The following is a 20,574-nucleotide window of genomic DNA, read 5'->3' as shown; positions in this document are numbered from 1 at the left end:
GGGGAGGGGGGGACTGGGGTTTTCCTAGGTTGCGAGAGTGATAAGTTCCAGCATACGCGGCTTCAAACCAGTGACAACTATCAAGCTTGCAAAAGGGGTGCATGCAAACACACACAGTCCAATACAAACGCACACGTACATACACAGACAGACACACAGACAAACAGACACACACACAAACACACAGGTGTTTGTCATGTCCACCCCCCCCCCCCCCGGCCGCGGCCAGGCCTCACCTTGTCCACCAGCCCCAGGTACGTCCCCCGCCGCTCCTCCGCCACGCCGCTGCTCGCAGCTGCCGTGAAGCTGCGCACCGCCATCTCGTAGATCACGAGGTCCTTCAGGTGCGTGGCCGGCCGCTGGTAGTCCGCGCCCCAGTCAAAGGGCGGCGAGTCAAAGTCAAACGTGCCCCACCACTGACTGCCGCGCTGCGGGAGGGGTTTCCAGGGACGGCCGCCGCGGCGGGCGGGCACGCATGACAAGGGCAATAGGTTTCAGGTCAAGTTGCCAAGATGGCAGGCGGGGTAGGCGTTGCAGGAGGGGGATTCGAAGCGTGGCATCGCAGGCTCTCCCTGGGTTTGCGATCGCTCCTACGATTCGACCGTCAGTCAAATCCCAGTGCGTCCCTTGCTGCCGCGATCCAAAAACATCTCCATTCCTCACAGCAGAGGCCACGTATTTCACTCATCGCGGCAGCCCGCACACGCCAGGGCCCTTATTTCATTATTGAGCGAGGCCTCCCGCAGCCACAGCAGGCAGGCCCCTACCCCCGGCCGCCCCCACACGGGCCGCGGCCTGGCAGGCACGACTGGAAGACTCACGTTGAGCTCGAACCGCTCTAGTGGCTCCCGCACCCCCCACTTGTCGCGGCCCGCCACCAGGGGCGCCCGGGGGTCAAGCAGTATGCTCTTAGAGTCCCACCTGAGCCAGGGTGTAGGTTCCAGGGTTTACGGCGAGGTGGGGTGGTGCGCGGGATGTGAGGATGAGATGATGGGGCTGTGTGTATTTGTGTGTGTGTGAGTGTGTGTGTGTGTGTGTGTCTGTGTGTGTGTGTGTGTGTGTGTGTGTGCCTTGACGGCAAATTGAACAACAAAGCTGGAAGCTGGTTCAGTGGCTGTTTTCCAAACGTCCATTTTTCTGGCATCCAAAAGGATGTGCCTCCGCCCGCGGCGAGGGCGCCCTAAATGATGGGGCACGCGCGTGGCGTGCGGCCAGAGGCGACCCAGAGGAGCCCCGGGCGGGGTGGAGGGGGCAGGACGGGGCCAGCAAGGGCATGCGGCGACATGACGACGCCCGCTACTGCCAGCAGCCGTGCGGCCCCCATCGCCCTGGAATGCCACCGATGCGCACACCAGCGCCCGGGGGGAGGGGGTTGCTGCAGGCAAGCCGCCCCCTGCCTCACGCGGCCACACCCCTGCCTCCGACGCGCACGCCTACAGTCGGTCTTGAAAGCCGCCCGGGCTCCCCGCGCCCGTCCCAGCCTCCCGCCCCTGCTGTCATCAGACCCCCTGGGGGCCACCTCCAGGGGTCCGGCCCCCTAACCCCCCCCCCCCCCGCCCCATCGCAGCCCACCTGTACCCTGTGTCCCACCCGCCCTGCCCCAGCACTCTGTAGCCATACAGCACCCCGCTGCCCGGCAGGCCCTCCAGCGCCACGTGCCACACGTCGCCTGCCGCAGGGGAACAGAGGGGTGGGGGGGCGGGGCCTCAAACGGGGCGCAAGGCCTAGGCCTAAGTGACTAACAGCAAAACAGGCCGCGACGGGGTTTAATGGCCGCCGCCCATGGCGCTGGGAGGGCTCTATTTGAGACCGCGTGCAAGCTGCCGCGCCGGGGGGCTGCAAGAGCGGCGCCGTCTCGGCACGGTGCTGTCCCGGCGCGTCTTACAGCTGCTGGAGGGGTAGTGCAAGCACACAACATAACACACGCAACACGCATGTGTTTACGTGGACACACTGTCAGTTTCATAGACACAATATCTGCGTGCACCAACATACATGTATACGAACTACATAAATACTCATACAAATGTGTACATATTCATACATGCACACCCACCTGTCTTGTTCATTGGCACCTCCTGATCTGCGCCCGACTCTGCATCATGCAGCACCAGCGCCACGGACGTCGCGCCGCCCGAGAAAACGGCAAAGTTGACGCCGGCGCCCTGCTTGCTTGGACCCAGGGGTTCCGGGGTGCCTGAGGGGAGGGGGAGGGGGGGGGGGAGCGGGCGGGGTGCAGGGGTGCCAGGCCAGGGTGTTGCTGGGCTGGGGTTTATATGGGCTGGTGATCAGGAGTGTGAAAAAGAGGTGTCCCCATCCAGTTGCGGGCCGGAAAAATAATTTACTGCCAAAGCACAATCGGTGTGGCTGACTCCGGGATGGGATGTGGATACTGTTGCAGCACCCTGACTCTTCTGCCTCCGCTTGCCTGCCGCGACAATGTATGCTGGCTTTTGGGGGGCAGCCGCTGCCTCGGCCGCGAGGGCCTCCTTGGTCGTGCTACGCGCGACGGCGCGCGCGCCCCGGGCGTCGCCGCTCGCAGCTCCGCGTGGGTGCTGCTGATCCTTGGCAGCGCTGCGCACAGTGACGCAGGGCGCCGTCCTCGAGCGTCGCGCATGAGGGATAGCCGCCTGCGGCCGCATATTAGTGTGTTTTGAGTGCCTCCACGGCCATGCGAGCCCGTGTGCCATTGAACAAGAAAGTAGGTCGCTTTGAGATACAAAGATCGCCCACCCACCCGCTGTATCCCTGCAGGAGTGGCCACAACGCCTGTTGAATGCTTCAGTAACATCCTGCGCCGTCCTCCTCGCGCTGCCGTGCTGCGAAAAGCAAACCTAGATCACTTCTGTCCCAGCCAGCACGTGCTTTGAGATGTTTCTTGCAATGCGGGTATAATACCACGAATCCGGTGACAAAGATATGTTCGGCAAGACGCACACGATTTCGCCGCACGATGCTCTGCGATGTTCCGACAGCATGACTAAGCGCAGCTGCCGCTCGTGGGTGTGTCCGCCCAGGTGATCCCCTTCTCAAGCACTCGCATGAGCACTTGTGAGGTTTGATAGGGCGTTCCCATCAAACCCTATCAAACCTCACAACGTCCGATATGCCACCACCAAGTCTGCTGTGTACAGTGTTGGTCAAAGCATGCTTTGCTTGCCCTGTGCTTGCTATTGAGGCTACAGAGCCCCTTGACCACACTCATAGCAGCCCAACAACCCCCTCCAACACTTAATCGAGCTGTTTTGCACATATAAGCGGTATTCTGGTACCAATGGTGCACAGTCGTAACACGGTAAACCAACCCACAACAACAGGAGTGGTGTACTCGTCCGACTCCCAGGGATGAAGCAACCCTGGCTGCCGACGCATGACAGGCAAGAATCAGCCTTTGCCATTTGCTGCCTCACCAGCTGCGAATTCCCGCTCGGCTGCAAGGCGTCGCAGGGGCCAACCCTGGAGCCGTGAGCAGGTGTCACAACCAAGAGGGCTGCAAGGGGCTCAAGGTGCAGCTCGCTGTCTGGCCCTTTCTGGGTTGTGCCTCCCAGCTTTCAGGATCGCACCATGCGGCCAGGAGCGCTAGGGCCCTGTTTCCCGTATGCAGCACGCGCCAAGCGGGAGCGGGCGGCCACTCAGCTCTTGCAATTGTGTGCGAGGCGGAGAAGCCAGTAAGCGGTCAGCTGCCACCAAGCAGAGACTGGATTGATTGCTTAATTGGCTGCGCCTGCGCGAGTTGTGCACGTCCTAAAACCCGCGACGCGGCGACCATCTAGCGCAGCATGCTGGCGCCCTCAACCACCAGCAGGATCACCATTCAGCACCTTTGGTGGATCGCACTATGTACTCGCTTGGCGCTTGTGCATGCACACTAAAGGTTGGCAAAGAGGCCGGTGACGCAATCACAGGGGCGAGTGAGGGGCGTGACAATTGCCTACACCGGCCATCTGCCGGGGTCGTGCAGGCCGCCAGCAGGGCACATGCAGAGCACATGAGGGGCGGTGGCTGCCGCCGCCCACCCGCATTTGCTACCGCGATGTGGAACCATGCTGCAGCAATCCCTTCTTTTACTGATTGTCGTCTGCATATAAATACGTATCATGAAGAGGGCGCGAGACTCCGATTGTGTCAGTGTTATTGTCTTGCTTTGTAGTAAACTTCTAACAGATCTGCAACAATACTGCGACATCGTCCTATAAGTCTCGTCGCGACCAATGCTTGCTGACGCAGGAGGTAGACCAGTGTGTGCGCCATTGCCGCAGCACCCGCTGCGTTTGCCGCTGCTGCTGCTCCCACTACGTGCTGCGAGCGGCGGATGTGGATGCCTGGCTAGGCACCGCACCCCTCCAAGGCGATTGTCTGTGATCCATGCGGTGCATGCGGCACACTCTGAGGGCCAGGTGGGCCCAAGCCGCCGCCGGCGACGGTCCAGGGGGGCATCCATTGAGCTCCAAACCGGATTGCTGCACGGGCAGAGCGAGCGCCGGTTGCACCACAACGAGCAAGCTGCGGAGCCGCAGAGCCCTAGACGTCAGCGGCGGCAGAGTCAGAAGCCGCCGCCGCCGCGGCTGCAGCAGCAGCAGCAGCATCAGCAGCAGGAGCAGCAGCAACCGTCTGCGTCGCACACGCGCCGCCTCCTGGGCGGCGGCGCCGCCGCCGCGGGCCCCGACGAGCTCGGCTGCACCCACTTTGGCGCCTGCGCCGGCTGCACCCTCAACTCGGGCCTCGCGTCCCCGCCCACCGCGGCGCGCGCCGCCGCTTTCTTCGAGTCCCTTGGCGCTCCCGAGGGCGCGTTCCGCGTGACGGCCGGCCCCGCGGCCGGCTGGCGGTGCCGCGCCAAGCTCGCGGTCAGGGGCCGGGCAGGGGCTCCTGTCGTCGGGCTCTTTGGCGCCGGCAGCCACGTGGCGGTGGACATACCCGAATGCAGGTGAGGAGGCCTTGCGAGAACGCCGAAAACCAGCCTGGGGGTGCGGCGCCCCGCGCCTCGTGCTCCAATGCACGTTTGCGACACGGCAGACACTCGCCCGTCAAACTGCGTGGCTATGGCAAAGCCCGCCCGCGGGTGGTGCTGCTTGCGGATAGTGTCTTGGTGCCGCTGCAGCTGGTAGGCCACCTGCCACCCCCAATGCGTGGCTGCAGCCCCTGCAAGCTAGCCAGCTCACGCTCAGGCTGATGCTAAAATCCCAGGGACCGGCTGCATCCCCCGCGCGCTGCAGGACCCACCACCCACGCATCAACGCCGCCGCCGCGCTGCTGCGCCGCGCGCTCGCTATGTCGCGCGTGCCGCCGTATGATGAGGCGACGCAGTCCGGGCTGCTGCGCTATTGCCAGCTGACGGCGCTGCCAAGCCGTCCCGGCGGGCGGGCGGAGGACGACGGGGAGGCGCAGATCCAGGTGAAGGGCTGAGTCAGCACCAGCTGTGGTGACGCCAGCGCCGGCGCTGCATGCTGTTCTTGGGACTGGACTCTTGCGGGCTTGATCAGCGGAGGTTTGGGTGAGGCAATGCCAGATCAGAAACAGAAGGCGCTTGGGCGGCCAACCAACTCCCGGCAGCCAAGCCACATATAGCCAGATGCTTTCGCCGCACTGCGCACGCCCAACCGCCTTTTTGCTTGCATGTATCTCCTGTGGGGTCGGAGCTATCCTATCAACTCAGCAGCGCCTGTGGGCAACGCCTGCCGCTTCCCACGCGCAGCTGGCCCTCGTCTGGAACGCGGCAGGCCCCGACCACCCACAGGCGGCCGCCTGCCGCGCGCTGGCGGCCACGCTTTGGGCGCTGGCGGGCCCGCGGGGCGTCCCGCCGGCAGCCGGGGCGGCGGCTGGGGGGAGCCAGCCCTCTGGTGTGACAGCCGCGGCGGTTGCGGCGGCGGCGGCGGCAGGGGGCAGCGGGGCTGCAGCGATGCCATTGGCCGCAGGGGCCGTCCTAAAGCTTCGGGCGTCAGGCGGCGCGGCGCCGACCCAGCGGCTGCGCCAGCGGCAGAATCAGCTTCAGCAGCAGCAGCAGCAGCAGCAGCAGCAGCAGCAGCAGCAGCAGCAGCAACAGCAGCAGCAGCAGCAGCGGCAGCGTTCGGGCCTGCTGCACTCGATATGGTTCAACTACCAACCGGACGGCGGCAACACGATATTCGGGCGGGAGTGGGAGCGGGTAGAGGGGCCCGCGTACGGCTGGCAGGACTTTGGGGGCGCGGCAGCTGCAGTGGGGCCAGCGGGCTTTGTGCAGGTGCGGCGCGCCGCTCGTCTGCTGTGTAGCGCGGTTTTGGCCCTGCAGTTGTGCGATCTGCTTGCGAGAGTTGGTTCGCAGGGCCGTTGCATCTTTGAGGGTGGCTGGCGGGGCGCCTTGGCCGCTTTGGCAATGTCAACCTGCCCGCGCCACGACCGGGGCTGGTGCCAGCGGCTTGCTTACCAGGATGTCGGCCTTCAGAAGTCGTGACGCCCCGCAGGCCAACTTTGGCGCTATGCAGTCGGCCCTCGACGCGATCTGCGCCGCGGTGCGCCCCGGCGCGGTCGTTGCCGAGCTCTACGCGGGCAGCGGCGCCATCGGGCTCGCCCTCGCGGCGCGCGGCCGCGCGGCGCGAGTCACGTGCGTCGAGCTCAACCCCGCCTGCAGGTGCGTGCGCACGGCGCTGCTGGGGCGGCGGCGTCGCTGGGGCTGCCGCTGGGGACGCCGGCATGCAGGGGTTTGGGGTGCCAGGGCGGGGGGTGACAGGGTGCCTTGGGTCCGGCATGGGCAATGGGCCCCCACCCTTTTGGCTCAAACGGTCAAAGTCGATGACGCGATTCACACCGCATTGGTGCGCACAGGGGCCCCTTCGACGCTGCCAAGGCTGCGTTGCCAGAGGTGAGGGCCCGGCTTGCTCATGCACTTTGAATCTGTTTGTGGAGCGCCTCTGCAATCGCGGTCACTAGCATGTACGTATGCAACGCCCACCGATCTGCACACGCATACAGCTTTGCTTGCAACAACAGCGGTGCCATTTGCCTGAATTTGCCCAGGCGGTCGCGGCGCGTGTCAGGCTGGTGACGGCGTCCGCGGGCGACTCCCCGGCTGAGTGGCTGGCGGGTGCCGATACCGTCGTGGTAGACCCTCCCAGGTTGGTGGCTGATGTGGACGCCACTATCGGGCTTGTGTACAAGCGATGTCCGTGTGTACGCCCTGCCTGGTTTTGTCACTGATACGTGCAAACAGAGCTAACTGTGGGTGCTTGAGCGCGGCGTGCAACATTGCTGTGTGGCACTGGGTTGGCCTGTGCACATAAATCACTGTACATCTTGCGTGCGCTTTGCGAATGACTGCGTAATATGTATACGTTGACTGCAAAGCGCTCACCAATTCCTGCAGGAAGGGCCTGGATCGGGCGCTGCTGGAGGCGCTGCTGCAGCCGCTGGGCACAACTCAGGCGGAGCAGGCCGCCAACCCGGCCCCTTGCAGCAGCGGCAGCAGCAGCAGCAGCCGCAGCGCAGCACAGGGTGTTGCTGGACCCACGGGGTATGTAGGAAGCACTGACGGCAGACGCGGCAGCGACCACCAGGCAGGGGCGGCGGCTGCGGCGGCGGCGGCGGCGTCCCAGCCGACCCGCCTGGTGTATCTGTCTTGTGGTTACGCGGCCCTCGAGCGCGACGCGGCGGCGCTGGTCGCCGGCGGGTGGCGCGTGGCCGGCGCGGAGGCGTTTACTTTCTTCCCGGGTACAGACAGCTTGGAGACTCTCGCCGTGTTCGAGCGCGCCTGACGCCGCCGAGACGCGCTCGCCGCGACGTTTCGTGGCGCCTTTGCGCTGTTGAATGCGCGGCTCGCAACAGAGCAGTATGCTGTGGCGCCGCCGCTCCGTCCCAATCGGAGGGTGCTGTCGCGCACAGTGGCACCTGATGCCCAGCAGACTCCTGGCGCAGGCGCGCAGGCGGCTCTGTGACGTGCGTGCGTGCAATGGGCAGGCGTGCAGGATGAGCTGCCTTGTGTAATTGTACAATGTATCCCATCGCCCGTGCTTGGTTGGTTATTATGAAAAGATTGCATGGCAGGCCGATTACATGCCAAGTGGCTGCAGTGCTGACTTGGCCAGTTGTCCAGCACTGTGGTAGCACAGCGCTAAGTTCAGGCCCCCCGCGATCATGAACAAACGCCGTCCATTGACAGCCATGCCAGGCCCACCCCGCTGGCGCGACCTTGCGGCGTGCTGCGCGAGCGGCACGCAAGCCCCTGCAGTGTGCGCTACAGACACCACTCAGACGCGCCTCTACGCCCGCACATGCAAATGCACCTCTCGGGGCAGTACTTGACTCGACTCAACTCGCCTTGCCTTGCGCATGGAAGCGCGGCGCCCTGGCTCAATCATGAGGCGCTCCGCGTGCCTGCCCCCAGCTGGCCCCAGCCCAACCTGACCACCCCGGCCCAGGGCTGCGCACTCGCTCATCAGGTCTTGCAGCAGCAGGGGCGACAACGCCGCGCTGCGCAACACCGACGCCGAGACGCCGGCGGCGGCCGTTTACGCCCACTGCTAGATTGGCCTGCCCGCTGCTGGCGTCGCGTATCCTTCGAGCAGCCAGTCTGTCTTTGAGTCCCTGAATCCTGTTTCAAACGGTTTTCAGCCACGGCTGTCACATAAGGCTCCTTAGGCTTGCAGCTTTACAGCCCTGCGGTGACAGGTGGCACTGATACGCGGCGTGTAATGTAGCCCTCGCGCCGACGACCGCTGCCGCCTGCTGAGCACGGACGCTTCCGTCCTGCAGGAATCCCTGCAAGCGGCGCTGTCGTGCATCGGGGGTGCCAGTGCGCAGCGTTCGCCGGGCCATCCAGGGCGTTTGCAACCATTGGAATCCTCCCCGCTGGTTGGCAGGGGCTGCCTTAGTTGGTGCGAGCACTTGTCAATTTCACTCTCGTGGCTGTTGAGCAGGTTGCTTGCGACGCGGAAGTCACGCCGGCGGCCCTCCACCGCTTGGAGTGCCCAAGTCCGCGTAACCGTGCAGTTATGGGGGTCGATTTCGCGTGGCATGAGCATGCGCTGCTAGCTGCCAACGCATTCGGCCTCTCCACAATGCTGTGCTGCGAAGCCAAGGTCCCCACGGGAATGAAAGCGCATGCGAACACATCCAGTGTGATCACACGCAATGTATTGGTGTGCGCGCCACATTGCATCCTGGTGCTCCCAAGTGCACTTTGCCGCTATGAAGAAGAAACATACATATCTTAGAGGTGTTCGCTTATTGATGTGGGTGTACGTGGTTGGCGTGGTCTCGGCACGCACGCGCGCGCGCACATCCCCCCCCCACACACACACACACACACCGCTTCTGCGGGCGCGTCCACTGCCTTGATCGTGCTGCACCTGCACAGCGCTGCTTAGCAGCAACTTGGGGCTGGCCGCGAGATCCACTGCTTGGTTGTACAGCGACTTCTTTACCCCGCTACTCTCTTGACCTTTCACCTCATTAATATCAAAAACTAACCAACACGCTTGTCGCTTCCTCAAAGAGACGTGAGTAATTCATGTCACTCCGCAGCCACAGTGACACCCTTTGTTGGGATGCCACTTCCACGATCTCCAACTGTGTGAATCAATACGTTGGATCTTCTGCCCCCAACACACCCTTAAGATTGCGGCTGTCCATCAGCACGGTCCAGGTGCCACCTAGCCGCTCCGTGTCCAACTTCAAACTCGACGCGACGTACGAAAAAAGAATCCATGATTGAATTGATGCCAAAAACTATGTCACTATCCACGGAAGTTGACATCTCTTGCTGTGATGCCTGGATACTGATATTATCTGTGAACCTTTCAAGTCGGTAAACTTCGCAGCAGGGGAACGCACTCGACAAGAATGGTCGGCAGAAGCTTCCTGATAATGCTGGTCTTGGCAGGCGCTCAGGTGCATGGCTGAAGGAGGCTTGCTGGAGCAAGTGCCGGTGGTGGCTGTCGCCCATCCCTGAGTATGGCTTGCATGGTCAGCCTGGGGGCCACAACCACGCATACTGAGACATCGGCTTTCGTGAAAAGTGACGCGTTGAACAGGAGCAGTACGGACAGCCCCCGAGCAGCACAGCTCGACAAGCGCGGGCCATGACAGCGGGGAGGTGGCAACGCTGCGCAGCGTTGACTGGCCAACCATGGTCCAGCCGCGCAGAGGCTAGCCGCACACCCCAGTCGCTGCCGTGCCACTGCCACCCACCTATTCACCCATCCATGGTCGCCCCCCCCCTCCCGCACCCCTTGCTTGGTGCAGGCCTATGTCCCGATGGCCGCGAGGCGTACAAGCCCCAGCGGCGCCGCGCCCGCGCGGGCCGCTGGCGCGAGCGGCGCCGTCCAGGCCGCGCTGCCGTCACCTTTCGCCGACCTTCGCCTCAACTGCACTGGCTGCGGCAGCCTGTTATGCTACGCCTACAGCAGGAGCATCCCCGCCAACACCAGCATCATCACACGGGCGACACTGACCGCGCCCGCGACCCTGCGCGCCGGCAAACCCGCATCTTACAACCCGTCGACCAAGGAGGTCCTGGCCTGGGTGTCCAGCCACTTCAACGTCCCGGCCGAATACTTTCGGGTGGCGAAGCCGACAAAGTATGGCGATTACACAGGTATGTGCGGCGCGGGGCGTTTCGGTTGCCACACGCAGCACAAACCTCCTTCCACTTGGGCCGGCAGCTGGCCTGTCCTTCGCAACCGAGCGCGCCGGCGCAGCTGCGGCCTGGCCTTGCACTTCACCACAACGCAACGAAGCCATGCACGTGCTTGGCCCTGCCCTTTTACTCTGCCCAAGTCTGGGTTTGCCCATCCCCTGCATGCAAACCCGCCCATCACCGTCCGCGCAGACACCTTCAAAGTTGGCAAGAAATCGGTAAAGGTCAGGCACGTTCGAATTGAGCAGGTGCAGAGCTGGATCAGCAGTTTTAACCCCAACCAAGATTTCGGCGCTCTCCAAGTCGAGTTTGGCTACATTTTTGTGCACCTGGATAAGAACACAGTCCTCGCGGTGACGGGTGCGCAGCATGTCGAGCGCATGCGTTTGCGGTTTGCGGGATAGCCAGCAGCCTGTTGGCAAATCACCTGAGACGATGGCATCCGCGCGGGCCTAGACGTGTCGATGCGCGTGGTTGCACTGCCCCGCCTTCTAGTCTGGCTGGTGAAGCTACTGAGCACAACACCCCTCGCAAAGGCCGTGACTTCAAGGTCCTGCCTGCTGTGTGCTGTGTGTTTCATCCATTCTCACCAGTTGCTCTCACATATGCTGACCCCCCCGCTCGCTAGGCGGATACATCCCCAGCCTGTTTGCGCCCATCGCAGCGGCGCCGAGCAGCCTCATATCTCCCAGTTTCGCCTCAGCTTCCGCTGCCGGCGCCGCACTCGCCGCCGCGCCGGACGCGCCCCCGGCTGTTGCCGCCGCGCTCCGCGCCGCCGCCGCCGGAGACGCGTCAGGCCTGAGTCCTGCCTCGGACGCCGCCAGCGGCGGCAGCGCAGGTCCCAGCGCCAGCGCCGGCGCCGTCAAGTTGGGCGGCAAATGGATGGTCAGCTGCTTCGTATCAGAGTCGGATACGACACCCAGCTGCGGCCCGGTGTGGGTGCAGAACTTCTTCATCCCGCCGGGCGGGAATTCGCAGCCGCGCTCCCTCGACGTATCCATCGACGCGTTCACCGGCGACCTGCGCCTCATCAGGGACAACCTCAGGACCGTCTCCGCGGCGGTCGGCGTCGGCAACAGCCTCTACGCAGGCCAGGTGTCCCTGCCCACCGGCAAGGGGTCCAAGAACGCCGCGGGCGGCCAGTACGAGCTTACAAACCTTAAGGTGGGGGCTTGGGGTCAGAGTGCTTGCCCAATCAGTTCGCGGGCAGCGGGGCGGTCGGGCACACTGCAAGAGACAAAACTGGCCGAGAGTTGTGCTACTGCCGCCCTGAGCCATCAGCTACCCTGGATATGCTGCCCGCCCATCAGATCGCATCCGCACTCATGCATGGCAAGCCTGTGCTTTTCTGCTTTGATCTGTCTCTCCCCCATGGACGCAACCATCAATGCCCACCTTTCATCACATTGCTGCCGGCTCTGCATGCGCAACCATATGCACTCCAGTTCAATAAGAAGGGCCAGACTTTTGACTGGAACAACAACCCTGACAACACCAATAATCCAGATTTCTTCGCTGCAGCCACGCTATTTCGCAACGCCGACAACACCTGGTGGGGAAGGGGAGAGGGCGGCTGAACCACCAGCGCAGGCCAAGCGCGCAAAAGATGCTGCCAAACTGATCAAGCAAATAAGCCGGCCCACGTGCCAGGCCACCTTGCTTAGCCTCGGCCGCTGGCACCAGTCAAATTAAAGTCGCTGTCATCGATCGCAGCCAACTTGGCTTGGTTGGACCAAACCCTGCCTAACCCGGCGGCCCTCCTGCTGCGCCACGCCTGCGCGCTCTGCCCTCTGAAATCCGCACAAAGGGGCACTGGCACCACGCTCGCCAACACCAGAGAGGAGAGGCAGACAGCCGCAGTCGACGCCCACTATGGAGTCGGTCTGGTGAGCGCCGCCCGCCCCAAACGTCCGCACACGTGCCTTGCTGTGCCGTCAGCTCCCTGGCCCCTTCCAACTGAGCTTGCAATTTTGCCGCTTCCCGATTGGACACCTTCTAGTTCTGCGCCAGTCCATGTCTGATGACGAGTGCTGCATTCTACTATTTTTGTTGAACGTTTTGTTACACACGAAACCAACCTTACAGGTTTCCCTACTGAAGTCAATCACATAACAGGAATTGATGATGGTTGATGCGCGCATCCTCAAAGTTGAACATGTGCACCCCCCACATCTGCAGACCTACAGGTACTTTTTGCAGGTCCATGGGCGCAAGGGCCTGGACAACAGGAATACGCCAATCAACACGTTTGTCCACTTGGGTGATGCCCTGGACAACGCTTTCTACAGTGGTGGGTGTTTGAGACCGAACGCTTTTGAGTAGGGTGAAGGTGTAACCAGCACGGCTGCGTTACCAATTGGCGGTTTTTTTGTGCAAGGGCGGCTGCGTCCCATGCAACAACCGCTGACCAGCACCGTCCCTCTGCCTACTACCTCCTCGCCTGCAGGAGGCAATATGTTCTTCGGAGATGGCAGGCAAGCACTGAGACGCAGAGGAATGCAGCACTGGTGTGATGGTTGCGTGGCAGTGCAGGCAGAACGAGGCACACAAGTTCAGCACCTCATGCGGCGGCGTCTCATCGACATTTCCATCACGTCTGCCCTCATCATGCCCCGCAGCCGTACCAACGTGAACGAATGCGACGGGCTCATGCCACTCACGCCGCTGGAGATTGCGGCACACGAGGTCACCCACGGCGTCACCGAGTGAGCCGGCCTTCTTTGCAGGCCGATGCCCCTCCCTAGCCCCCACGTCTCGAGTGTGTTGATGCCACTCTTAAGCTGTACTGAGTGTCGCGTCGTATGCCAGCCAATGCTGTCAAGCTGTGCGGCCCTGGCCTGGGAGGCAGGTTTCAGCACAGCCCCTGACCTTCGTTTGCGCAACGATGCCGAGCCCGCGCCGCCGGCGTGCGCGGCCGGTGCGTCAGGAGGTCATGTTCACTGCCCACCTTGATTCTCCTCCCTGACCACACTCCTGACCCCTTTTGTTCCTTCCAGTTTCTCCGCGAAGCTGGCTTACCTCAACTCCTTCGGGGGCCTGAACGAGGCGGTTTCAGGTGCGTCGGGCGTCAATCATCGTGGCGGTGCGTCAGTGGCCCGTCTACCAGCCTCTGCGTTGGCGACACAACCACTCCCATGCTGCAGCTGCGCGACGGGAGGCTCCGGTTTGAGTAGTTTGCGCCAGGCACGATGCTGCCCTGTCGTGGCCCCCGCTTTTGTGTTGTGGCCCCCTCTGAAGCTCAAACCCCACACCTTCCACACGCACCGTGCTGCAACGCCGGGACTGGCGCCCGCCATACAGACATATTTGCGCAGTGTGTCGTCGACTGGGCGCAGGGCCAGGGGCTCTACCCCCGCGGCTCCAACTTCATCATAGGGGGCGAGCTATTTCCAAACAAGAGCTGCTCCATACCGTTTACGAGGAGCATGATCAACCCCCCAGCAGACGGAGGGCTATCGTTTGGCTGCTGGGACCCAAGCATTGATCAAAGGGTGCGCCCCCTCTTGCCGCGGGCTGGGGTACTCGCGCGGCCCACGCACTCGCTGAGGCGTGCGCCTCCCCAACGGACTGCTGGCACCAGCTGCTGTGCGCTCCCGCCGACGTATTTAGGATTTAGGTGTCAAAGCCGCAAGTAGCGCCAGGGCCCCTGCTGATCGGCCCATCGGCGGCTGATGAGCAGTCCTGGTGGCCGCGTACGGCCATCCTCCCAGTACTACTTGGCCCCGGCTGTGGCTGGGCTGCATAACTCTCAATCACTGCTCTTGCCCTCCTAGATTCGAAACGTCCCAGTGTCCAGGTTTCCTGCAAATTTTCAGCCGTTTGCTTCGCCAAACAACTTTTGCGAGGTGCGTTGGCTTGTTTGGTGTACTCGCGCGCTTGAGTGTGAGTGAGTGTGTGTGTGTGTGTGTGCATGCGCACGCGCGCACTCCTGCTTATTTGCGTGCGCATGTGTGTGTGTGTGTGTGTGTGTGAGTGCACGTGCGTACGCATGTAGCATTGTGCGTGCATGAGCGTTTTCAGAGTCCATGTGCAATTGTTTGTGCGTGTGTGAATGCATGGTCATGGCAGACCCAGATTGTTGCTAGCTATGGCCAAGGGGCTGCGCCCGTGCTGCTGGATCCCCCTCGTGAATTCTGCCTGATGACGATCACCGGCATGCGTCAGCAAGCGATGTCATATTGATGCTCGTCGCCTTCCCCGTCTCACCACTGCGTCAACGGCGCCATACACCGTACGTGCGTCTTACAGGTTGATGTCCACTGGAGCAGTGGCGTCGCAAACAGGTGGTTTTATCTGCTCGCCTCTGGATTCAACAAGTGCCCAAAGGCGGACAAGCCCGCGTCAATAGGTGATCTGAAGTCGTGCACACTTGCAAAAGCACCAGCATCAGCAGGTCCTGAGCCCGTGGCTTGACAAAACGATGCGGCGGGGGTAAAGGGGTGAAGGCAAGAGCGGAGGCGACGTAACCTGTTAGGCGCACGCCCTGCACGGTGCCGGCGCCCCCACACAAGTGCAGTGATATCACTGATGGCGGGTGGAAGCGGATTTTTACGCCACCCTGACCACCCCTGCGCTTGTTGTGCCATGCCTGTGCTGCCCCCTTTGCAGGTATTGCAACATCCTGCAATATTGTGTACCGGGCTCTCACACAGGTGCAAAAACCCGCCGCCGTCACCACTGTTTGTTGTCGCAGCAGCCTGCCCGCAGCAGCAGCAGCAGCTGCTGCTGCTGCTACCCTACTGATGTCCCGGTTATACATACCCCCGCCTGGGCCGCAAATTCACCACCAGTTGCGTTGCTTACCTTCCTCTGAGAGTTTTTTAGTTGTGCCTGAAATTCTCGCTCCACAGCCCCATCCATTCCATGTTTGCGCCCCACTCCTTCAACGTCCCGTTGCTTTGCCCCACGCACCCCTGCCAGTACTTCACCCCTGTCAGCGACTACTTTGAGGCGCGCGTGGCCACCATTCGAGCGGCCGCAGACCTGCACGGGGATGACTCTCCGGAGGTGACGGCCGTCAAGGCGGCCTGGGACGTGGTCGGCGTGCCGACGGCCCCTGACGGGACCAGGCCGGCATGTGACGTCGCCTACGCAACCAAAGACTCCTGCTGAGGGCGCGGCGCCCTTTGAGCAGCCCTGCTGACGAGGAGGCCAGGGCAGCTTTGTCGGGGCACCTGAAAAGGGCCTCTTGCGCAGTGCTGAAAATTGCAGCAGCAGGTGGTGGCAGCACTGCAGTACTGCTGTTGGTGCTTGCAGCACCACGTTGACACCGTGAATATCGCGGAGAGGTATAGCTTAGAGCATGAACCCCCTGATCCCAACCGCTACAAGTACCCAAACTTATTCTGCAACTTGACCAGCCCGCGTGGCAGTGCCCCGTTTTGAGAACATACACGCGCTCATCACTGTGCCCTTGTAATCATGTGCAATGCAACACGCAGCACCTACTTGCACGGGATGTGATCCACAGCATCGATGCGTGGCAGCGGCATCCGGTTGTGCTGTGGTGTCCAGCTGGCAACCAACCCGATTGCGAGGCGAGCGAGGCAAAGTTGGTCACCACAGATGGCTGCAGGTTCCCTGGTCCTTCTTACCGGGGCAATTGCTTTTGATCGGGACTTGATGTCATGTGCGCGTTTCACAGTAAGGCACCTCAGAGAGCTGCGCGCCGCGGACGAGGCAGGGTCGTCTGCAGCTGTGAGCGAGGCGAGCCGCTGCACCTGCGCGCCGCTGGCAGTTGGCGGCCCACCACTTCCAGGTCGAGCAAACAAATGGTTTAAGAGTCAGATTATAGCACTGATATCCTTCTGTCCATCCGTGTGCCCTTGTGTTGCTGTTGGAGCCAGCTGCCGCTATCCCAAACCCCGGGCGGGCGCTGACCTTGCTATGTGTAAGGGCGCAAGGGGCTCTTGGGCGAGATTGATTCGTAGTGCGAGCTGATCTGCATAAATGAAACCGAGTCACACCATCACCCATGTGCCTATTTGGTGGATGCGGTACACTGACCAGTCAGGTACGGTTGTCGGCAAGGGTGGATGGACGCACGCACAGCGGGCGGCGCTGGTGGTCACCGTCAGTCCAATTGCAAGATAAGAAATATATTTTATGTATTTCATCGACTTAGAATGGCTGCAGATCCAAGAGAGGCGGGGCGCAGTCAGGCTCGCGAATCCGGCGCGCACCTCCTGCGCAGCCGGTTGCAAATCTGACCTTCAATTTACTTGGAGGCGTCGTTCAATATTATGTTTTATTGTAATAAACTCTTTGTTATCTTCTAAATAGCCAGTAGACGCCAGTTGCCCCAACACTCCGCCTGCGAGCAGCGAAGATGAGGCGCGTCGCCGTCCTCCTCGCCCTGGCCATGTGCCTGGGTATCACAATGGCTCAGAGATGCGAGCCCAAGTGTAGCGCCAACGGCGAGTGCACCCAGGTGCGCGGGACCTGCACTCTCGCGTCGAGTTGTGCAGAAAGGCGGCCCATGTGCCTGCAGCGAGACTCGAAATGGATTCTACCAGGCCTCAATTATAAATCAGCGCCTTATGATGGCTTGATTTGGTCCCGCGCCTGGCATGCATCCGCTTCTACCCCCTGCTGGCGCTGTGATGAGCGGGTACCCACCGTTTCGGACATAGAACGAACGTCAAAAGCCGATTATTGCATTAAAGAAGCAGCAGGAGCACCCCTACCCGACAAGGTTGGACACGCGCGCAGCCAGGCGGTCGCCTGCTTGTTGACACTGTGCCCCTTGCTCGCCGCGCGCAGAACGACGACATCGCGTTTTGCAAGTGCAAGCCCGGGTTAGTTTTTACGACGCGGGCTGCGCCGCACGACTTGGCCGGTGCATGCCGCTGGCGTCAGGAGCAGCACCATCGGCTGCTTTGATACCACGCTGTTGTGCATACCGCGGGTGCTTGCGACTGGCACAGCCGCCCGCCCGCGACAAAGCAATGACGCAACAAACCCATATTGCAGATTCTGGGGTGAGACCTGCACGGCAGTCTACAAAGGTGAGTGGCGCGGCTTTCTCAGCTCGCAGCCGTTTGCCGGGCAGGCCACGGGGGCCAGCAGTGTGTGTTCACAGTTCGCGCAAGCCACATCGGCGCGACCGGGAATCTGGCCGCCAACCTAGCCCATCCTCCCTACTGATGCGCGGCAACCCTCCGCACCCCACTTCGCAGAGTGCAAGAAGGGTGAGCAGCGCAGGACAACGGCGAAGACGGCGTGGCCGCGGAATGCCCTGCGCCAGGCGCACTTTTTGAATTGCGCCCCACTGGAAAGCACCGAGCGGGGCGCTGCGCCGCCAGAGCCACAGTTGGGCGGCAGCAGAAGATGCTGCTGAGCATGTGTGCTTTGCAAGCCCAGTCGCTGTCTACGGCACACCGCCCAAACCTCTGCACTCTTTAGAGCCTTGGCGCGCCCGCTCTCGCACACCCTGACCCACCAGGCCTGGTGTGCTACAATGGCGCGACGTGTGTGCAGGACCCCAGCAAGCCTGACCAGGAGACCTGCGCCTGCGCCAGTGAGTGGACGCACAGGGGCTGCATCGTCCAATGCAGGCCCGGCCCGGCGTTGCGAGGCCGAGCGGGGCCGTTGGCGCCACAGCTGCGATCTGCGTGGGCTGCTGATGCGGAGAGAGGATGCGCAACCCAGTGGCACCGCAGCAACTGTTTTCCCAGGCGTTCGCTGTGTTCGAGTATCACGCGGTGCTGACGCGGCCCCCTTCGCACGCCCTTGCTGCAGAGGGCTGGGCCGGCTCAACCTGCAAGGTCCCCCACATATCGTGCGGCAACAGCACCTTGGCCTGCATGAACGGCGGCCAGTGTCTGCTGGATGAGACCGTGAACGACTGGTTCTGCAAGTGCCCGCCCAACCTGCGCGGCCGCCAGTGCCAGCTGGGCGTGAACGAGTGCAAGGAGGGCATGTTCTGGTGAGCAGAGGTTGCTGGGCTGGCGCAGGGGTGACGGATGTGGGCTGCTGGATGACGGCTTTCCTCCCTAGGCGTCGGAGAGGGCTGGAGCTGTGATCAAGGCAGTTCCAACTTCTTCCTTGCCGACTGTGTGCTAGTGTGGTGTTCGTAAAACAAAGCAAGCACATGACTGGGATTGACTCACGACTTGTGTGATGTGCGTATGTAGTCGTGATGAGCACCGTGACTCCTTCACAACGCACCCACTGGCGCGCAGCATGAACAACGGGCAGTGCAAGGACGAGGGCAACACCTGCCAGTGCCCCGCCGGCTTCTTCGGCATCCACTGCCAGAACAACGAGAGGTGGGGGGCCACGCAATGCAGCTGGATGTGATAGGAGCCGGGCGTGTGCACTAGTGACCGTTGTCCGCAGCTGCTGTGACGCAGCATCAGACGCTCGTGGCTGTGTGGGGAGTGTTGGGCGGCTCGCAACCCGGACACCCACTGACTCTACAAAGTCCTCGTCACATTTCCACGGCTGACCGCTGTGTCCCCCAAAACCCTCACCACGCCCCTGGACTCACACCCCGCTTTGCCGCGGCCCCGCAGGGACCCCTTTGCCGACCTCATCCCCCGCAAGACGCTGCCCACCTACGCCATCGCCCTCATCGTCGTCGCCGGCGTGATCGCCATCGCCGCCGTCGCCCTCATCGCGTTCCTGGTGGTGCGTGAGCGCCGCGGCCGCCCCTACTTCAAGAGCTGGCAGGAGGGCACCGGCTCCGGCCTGCAGGGTACCCTGTGATCAGGAGCATGACATAATCCTTGACGTGCATGACGCGCCGTGCCGGCCGGCCGCCTCTGCGGGGCCGGCGGGCGCCGCTCGGCCGTGAATGACGACGGCGGGAGCCGTGCGGCCGGCCTTTATACCGAGTGGACCTGGTGCAGCGCGTGGGCCCGGCGCTCTCGCGTTGCCGAGCCAGGGGTTGTCTCCTGCCGCGCGGCCGCGCGCCGCTGAATCTCGTTTGCAGGCGCATGGCGAGCCGAGCCCTCTGTTTGGCTCGCCGGCCCCGCCCCAACCCCTCCTCTTGCTGTGTACAGCTTGCATTCCAGAGCAAAATTTCGGTAATAAGGCTTTTTAATTCAGGATGCGTCGCCTGTGTAAACTCGACAAAGGAAGCATGCAGTTGGCGGGTGGGCCAACTGCAACGAAGCACGCGCAGGGCGCTAAAGCCTCACTCTGCCACATGTGTACTAGAGAAGTCTGTGGGGTACACATTAGCACAATCCTAGGTTGGAACGCCTGGCAGCAGCCTGACACGCAGCTGTGTGTGCGCGTCCACGGGCTGATGCAGCCCCCTGAAGTGCGCGGCGTCGGCAGGGGTGTGTATTACATGGAGTGACATGCTGAGGTGGGTGCCCCACACGGGCTCAGCAGCCGAATACCGTATTCCAAGTATACATCGCAGCTTGCTTTACTTGTGCACTGTTTGCATACGTGGGCGCATCAGTACGTGTAATTGCGTGCTAGATCTGGTAGAAGGCGAGCAATCCATATTTCGCACAGCTGTAATGCGCTGCGACGCCTGAGTACCCACGTAGAGCTTGTGAGCGCAAGCCGCGCGTGCTGCTTCAGCAGAGCGCAGTGCTAGCGGAGCGCAGCGCTCGGCAGCGATGGGCAAGCGGCGCGCGAAGCCATTGGGTGCCATGTTTCGGCAGGCGGGCACGCTCCAAGACCCACAGGTGCGCCTGGCGCAAAGCCGTAAAAGCGCAAGCAGCGTGCGTGCGGTGCGTCGCTCGGGCCCAGCGCCTTGCGATGCTGCTCGTCGCTCAACCGCAGGGGAAGGCAGCACGAACGCCGCGCTGCTCTGACATGACTCACTTGCGCCTCACCGACCATCAGAACGGGCCGCGCGCCGCGCACTGGGATGACAACAGTGACGGCAGCAGCGACGGTGGCGGCGGCGGATTCCTTGTCATCGGCGGCGTGACTGTCCGCGCGCCCCGCGCCGGCTTCGCCGGCGGGCCGCAGGCCCCCGGCGGGAGCGGGCGCGCCGGCGGCGC

At 62.5% G+C, this 20,574-nt stretch overlaps 4 protein-coding genes across 4 annotated transcripts in view; 3 read left to right on the top strand and 1 right to left on the bottom strand.

Annotated features, from left to right (window-relative positions):
• The window catches only part of MNEG_4228 (glycogen operon protein GlgX), a gene marked incomplete at both ends in the record, with an annotated part of 5,585 nt that extends 3,516 nt beyond the window's left edge, over window positions 1-2,069 (bottom strand). The window contains 4 exons of the mRNA XM_014047298.1: window positions 237-428; window positions 822-921; window positions 1,573-1,669; window positions 2,057-2,069. Of these exons, the coding sequence (XP_013902752.1) occupies window positions 237-428; window positions 822-921; window positions 1,573-1,669; window positions 2,057-2,069 (402 nt within the window). The remainder of the gene's footprint in view (window positions 1-236; window positions 429-821; window positions 922-1,572; window positions 1,670-2,056) is intronic.
• A 3,827-nt stretch (window positions 2,070-5,896) lies between these two features.
• On the top strand, window positions 5,897-7,724 carry MNEG_4227 (putative RNA methyltransferase; the record flags this gene model as incomplete). Its single annotated transcript, XM_014047297.1, has 5 exons — window positions 5,897-6,217; window positions 6,438-6,604; window positions 6,799-6,835; window positions 6,991-7,088; window positions 7,337-7,724. 5 exons carry the CDS (start codon window positions 5,897-5,899, stop codon window positions 7,722-7,724), a joined length of 1,011 nt encoding a protein of 336 aa, XP_013902751.1.
• Window positions 7,725-10,224: 2,500 nt separating this feature from the next.
• On the top strand, window positions 10,225-13,315 carry MNEG_4226 (bacillolysin; the record flags this gene model as incomplete). Its single annotated transcript, XM_014047296.1, has 7 exons — window positions 10,225-10,564; window positions 10,799-10,966; window positions 11,235-11,770; window positions 12,052-12,158; window positions 12,414-12,492; window positions 12,785-12,900; window positions 13,225-13,315. 7 exons carry the CDS (start codon window positions 10,225-10,227, stop codon window positions 13,313-13,315), a joined length of 1,437 nt encoding a protein of 478 aa, XP_013902750.1.
• A 3,619-nt stretch (window positions 13,316-16,934) lies between these two features.
• Window positions 16,935-19,315, top strand: MNEG_4225 (putative Neurogenic locus notch; the record flags this gene model as incomplete). Its single annotated transcript, XM_014047295.1, has 7 exons — window positions 16,935-17,036; window positions 17,369-17,444; window positions 17,785-17,796; window positions 18,051-18,125; window positions 18,347-18,533; window positions 18,790-18,876; window positions 19,123-19,315. 7 exons carry the CDS (start codon window positions 16,935-16,937, stop codon window positions 19,313-19,315), a joined length of 732 nt encoding a protein of 243 aa, XP_013902749.1.
• Window positions 19,316-20,574: the final 1,259 nt, after the last annotated feature.

Source organism: Monoraphidium neglectum, assembly GCF_000611645.1.
Source record: "Monoraphidium neglectum strain SAG 48.87 unplaced genomic scaffold scaffold00575, whole genome shotgun sequence".
NCBI lineage: Eukaryota > Viridiplantae > Chlorophyta > Chlorophyceae > Sphaeropleales > Selenastraceae > Monoraphidium > Monoraphidium neglectum.
Note: the sequence above shows the minus strand (reverse complement) of the source record. Positions and strands in the feature narration are given on the sequence as shown.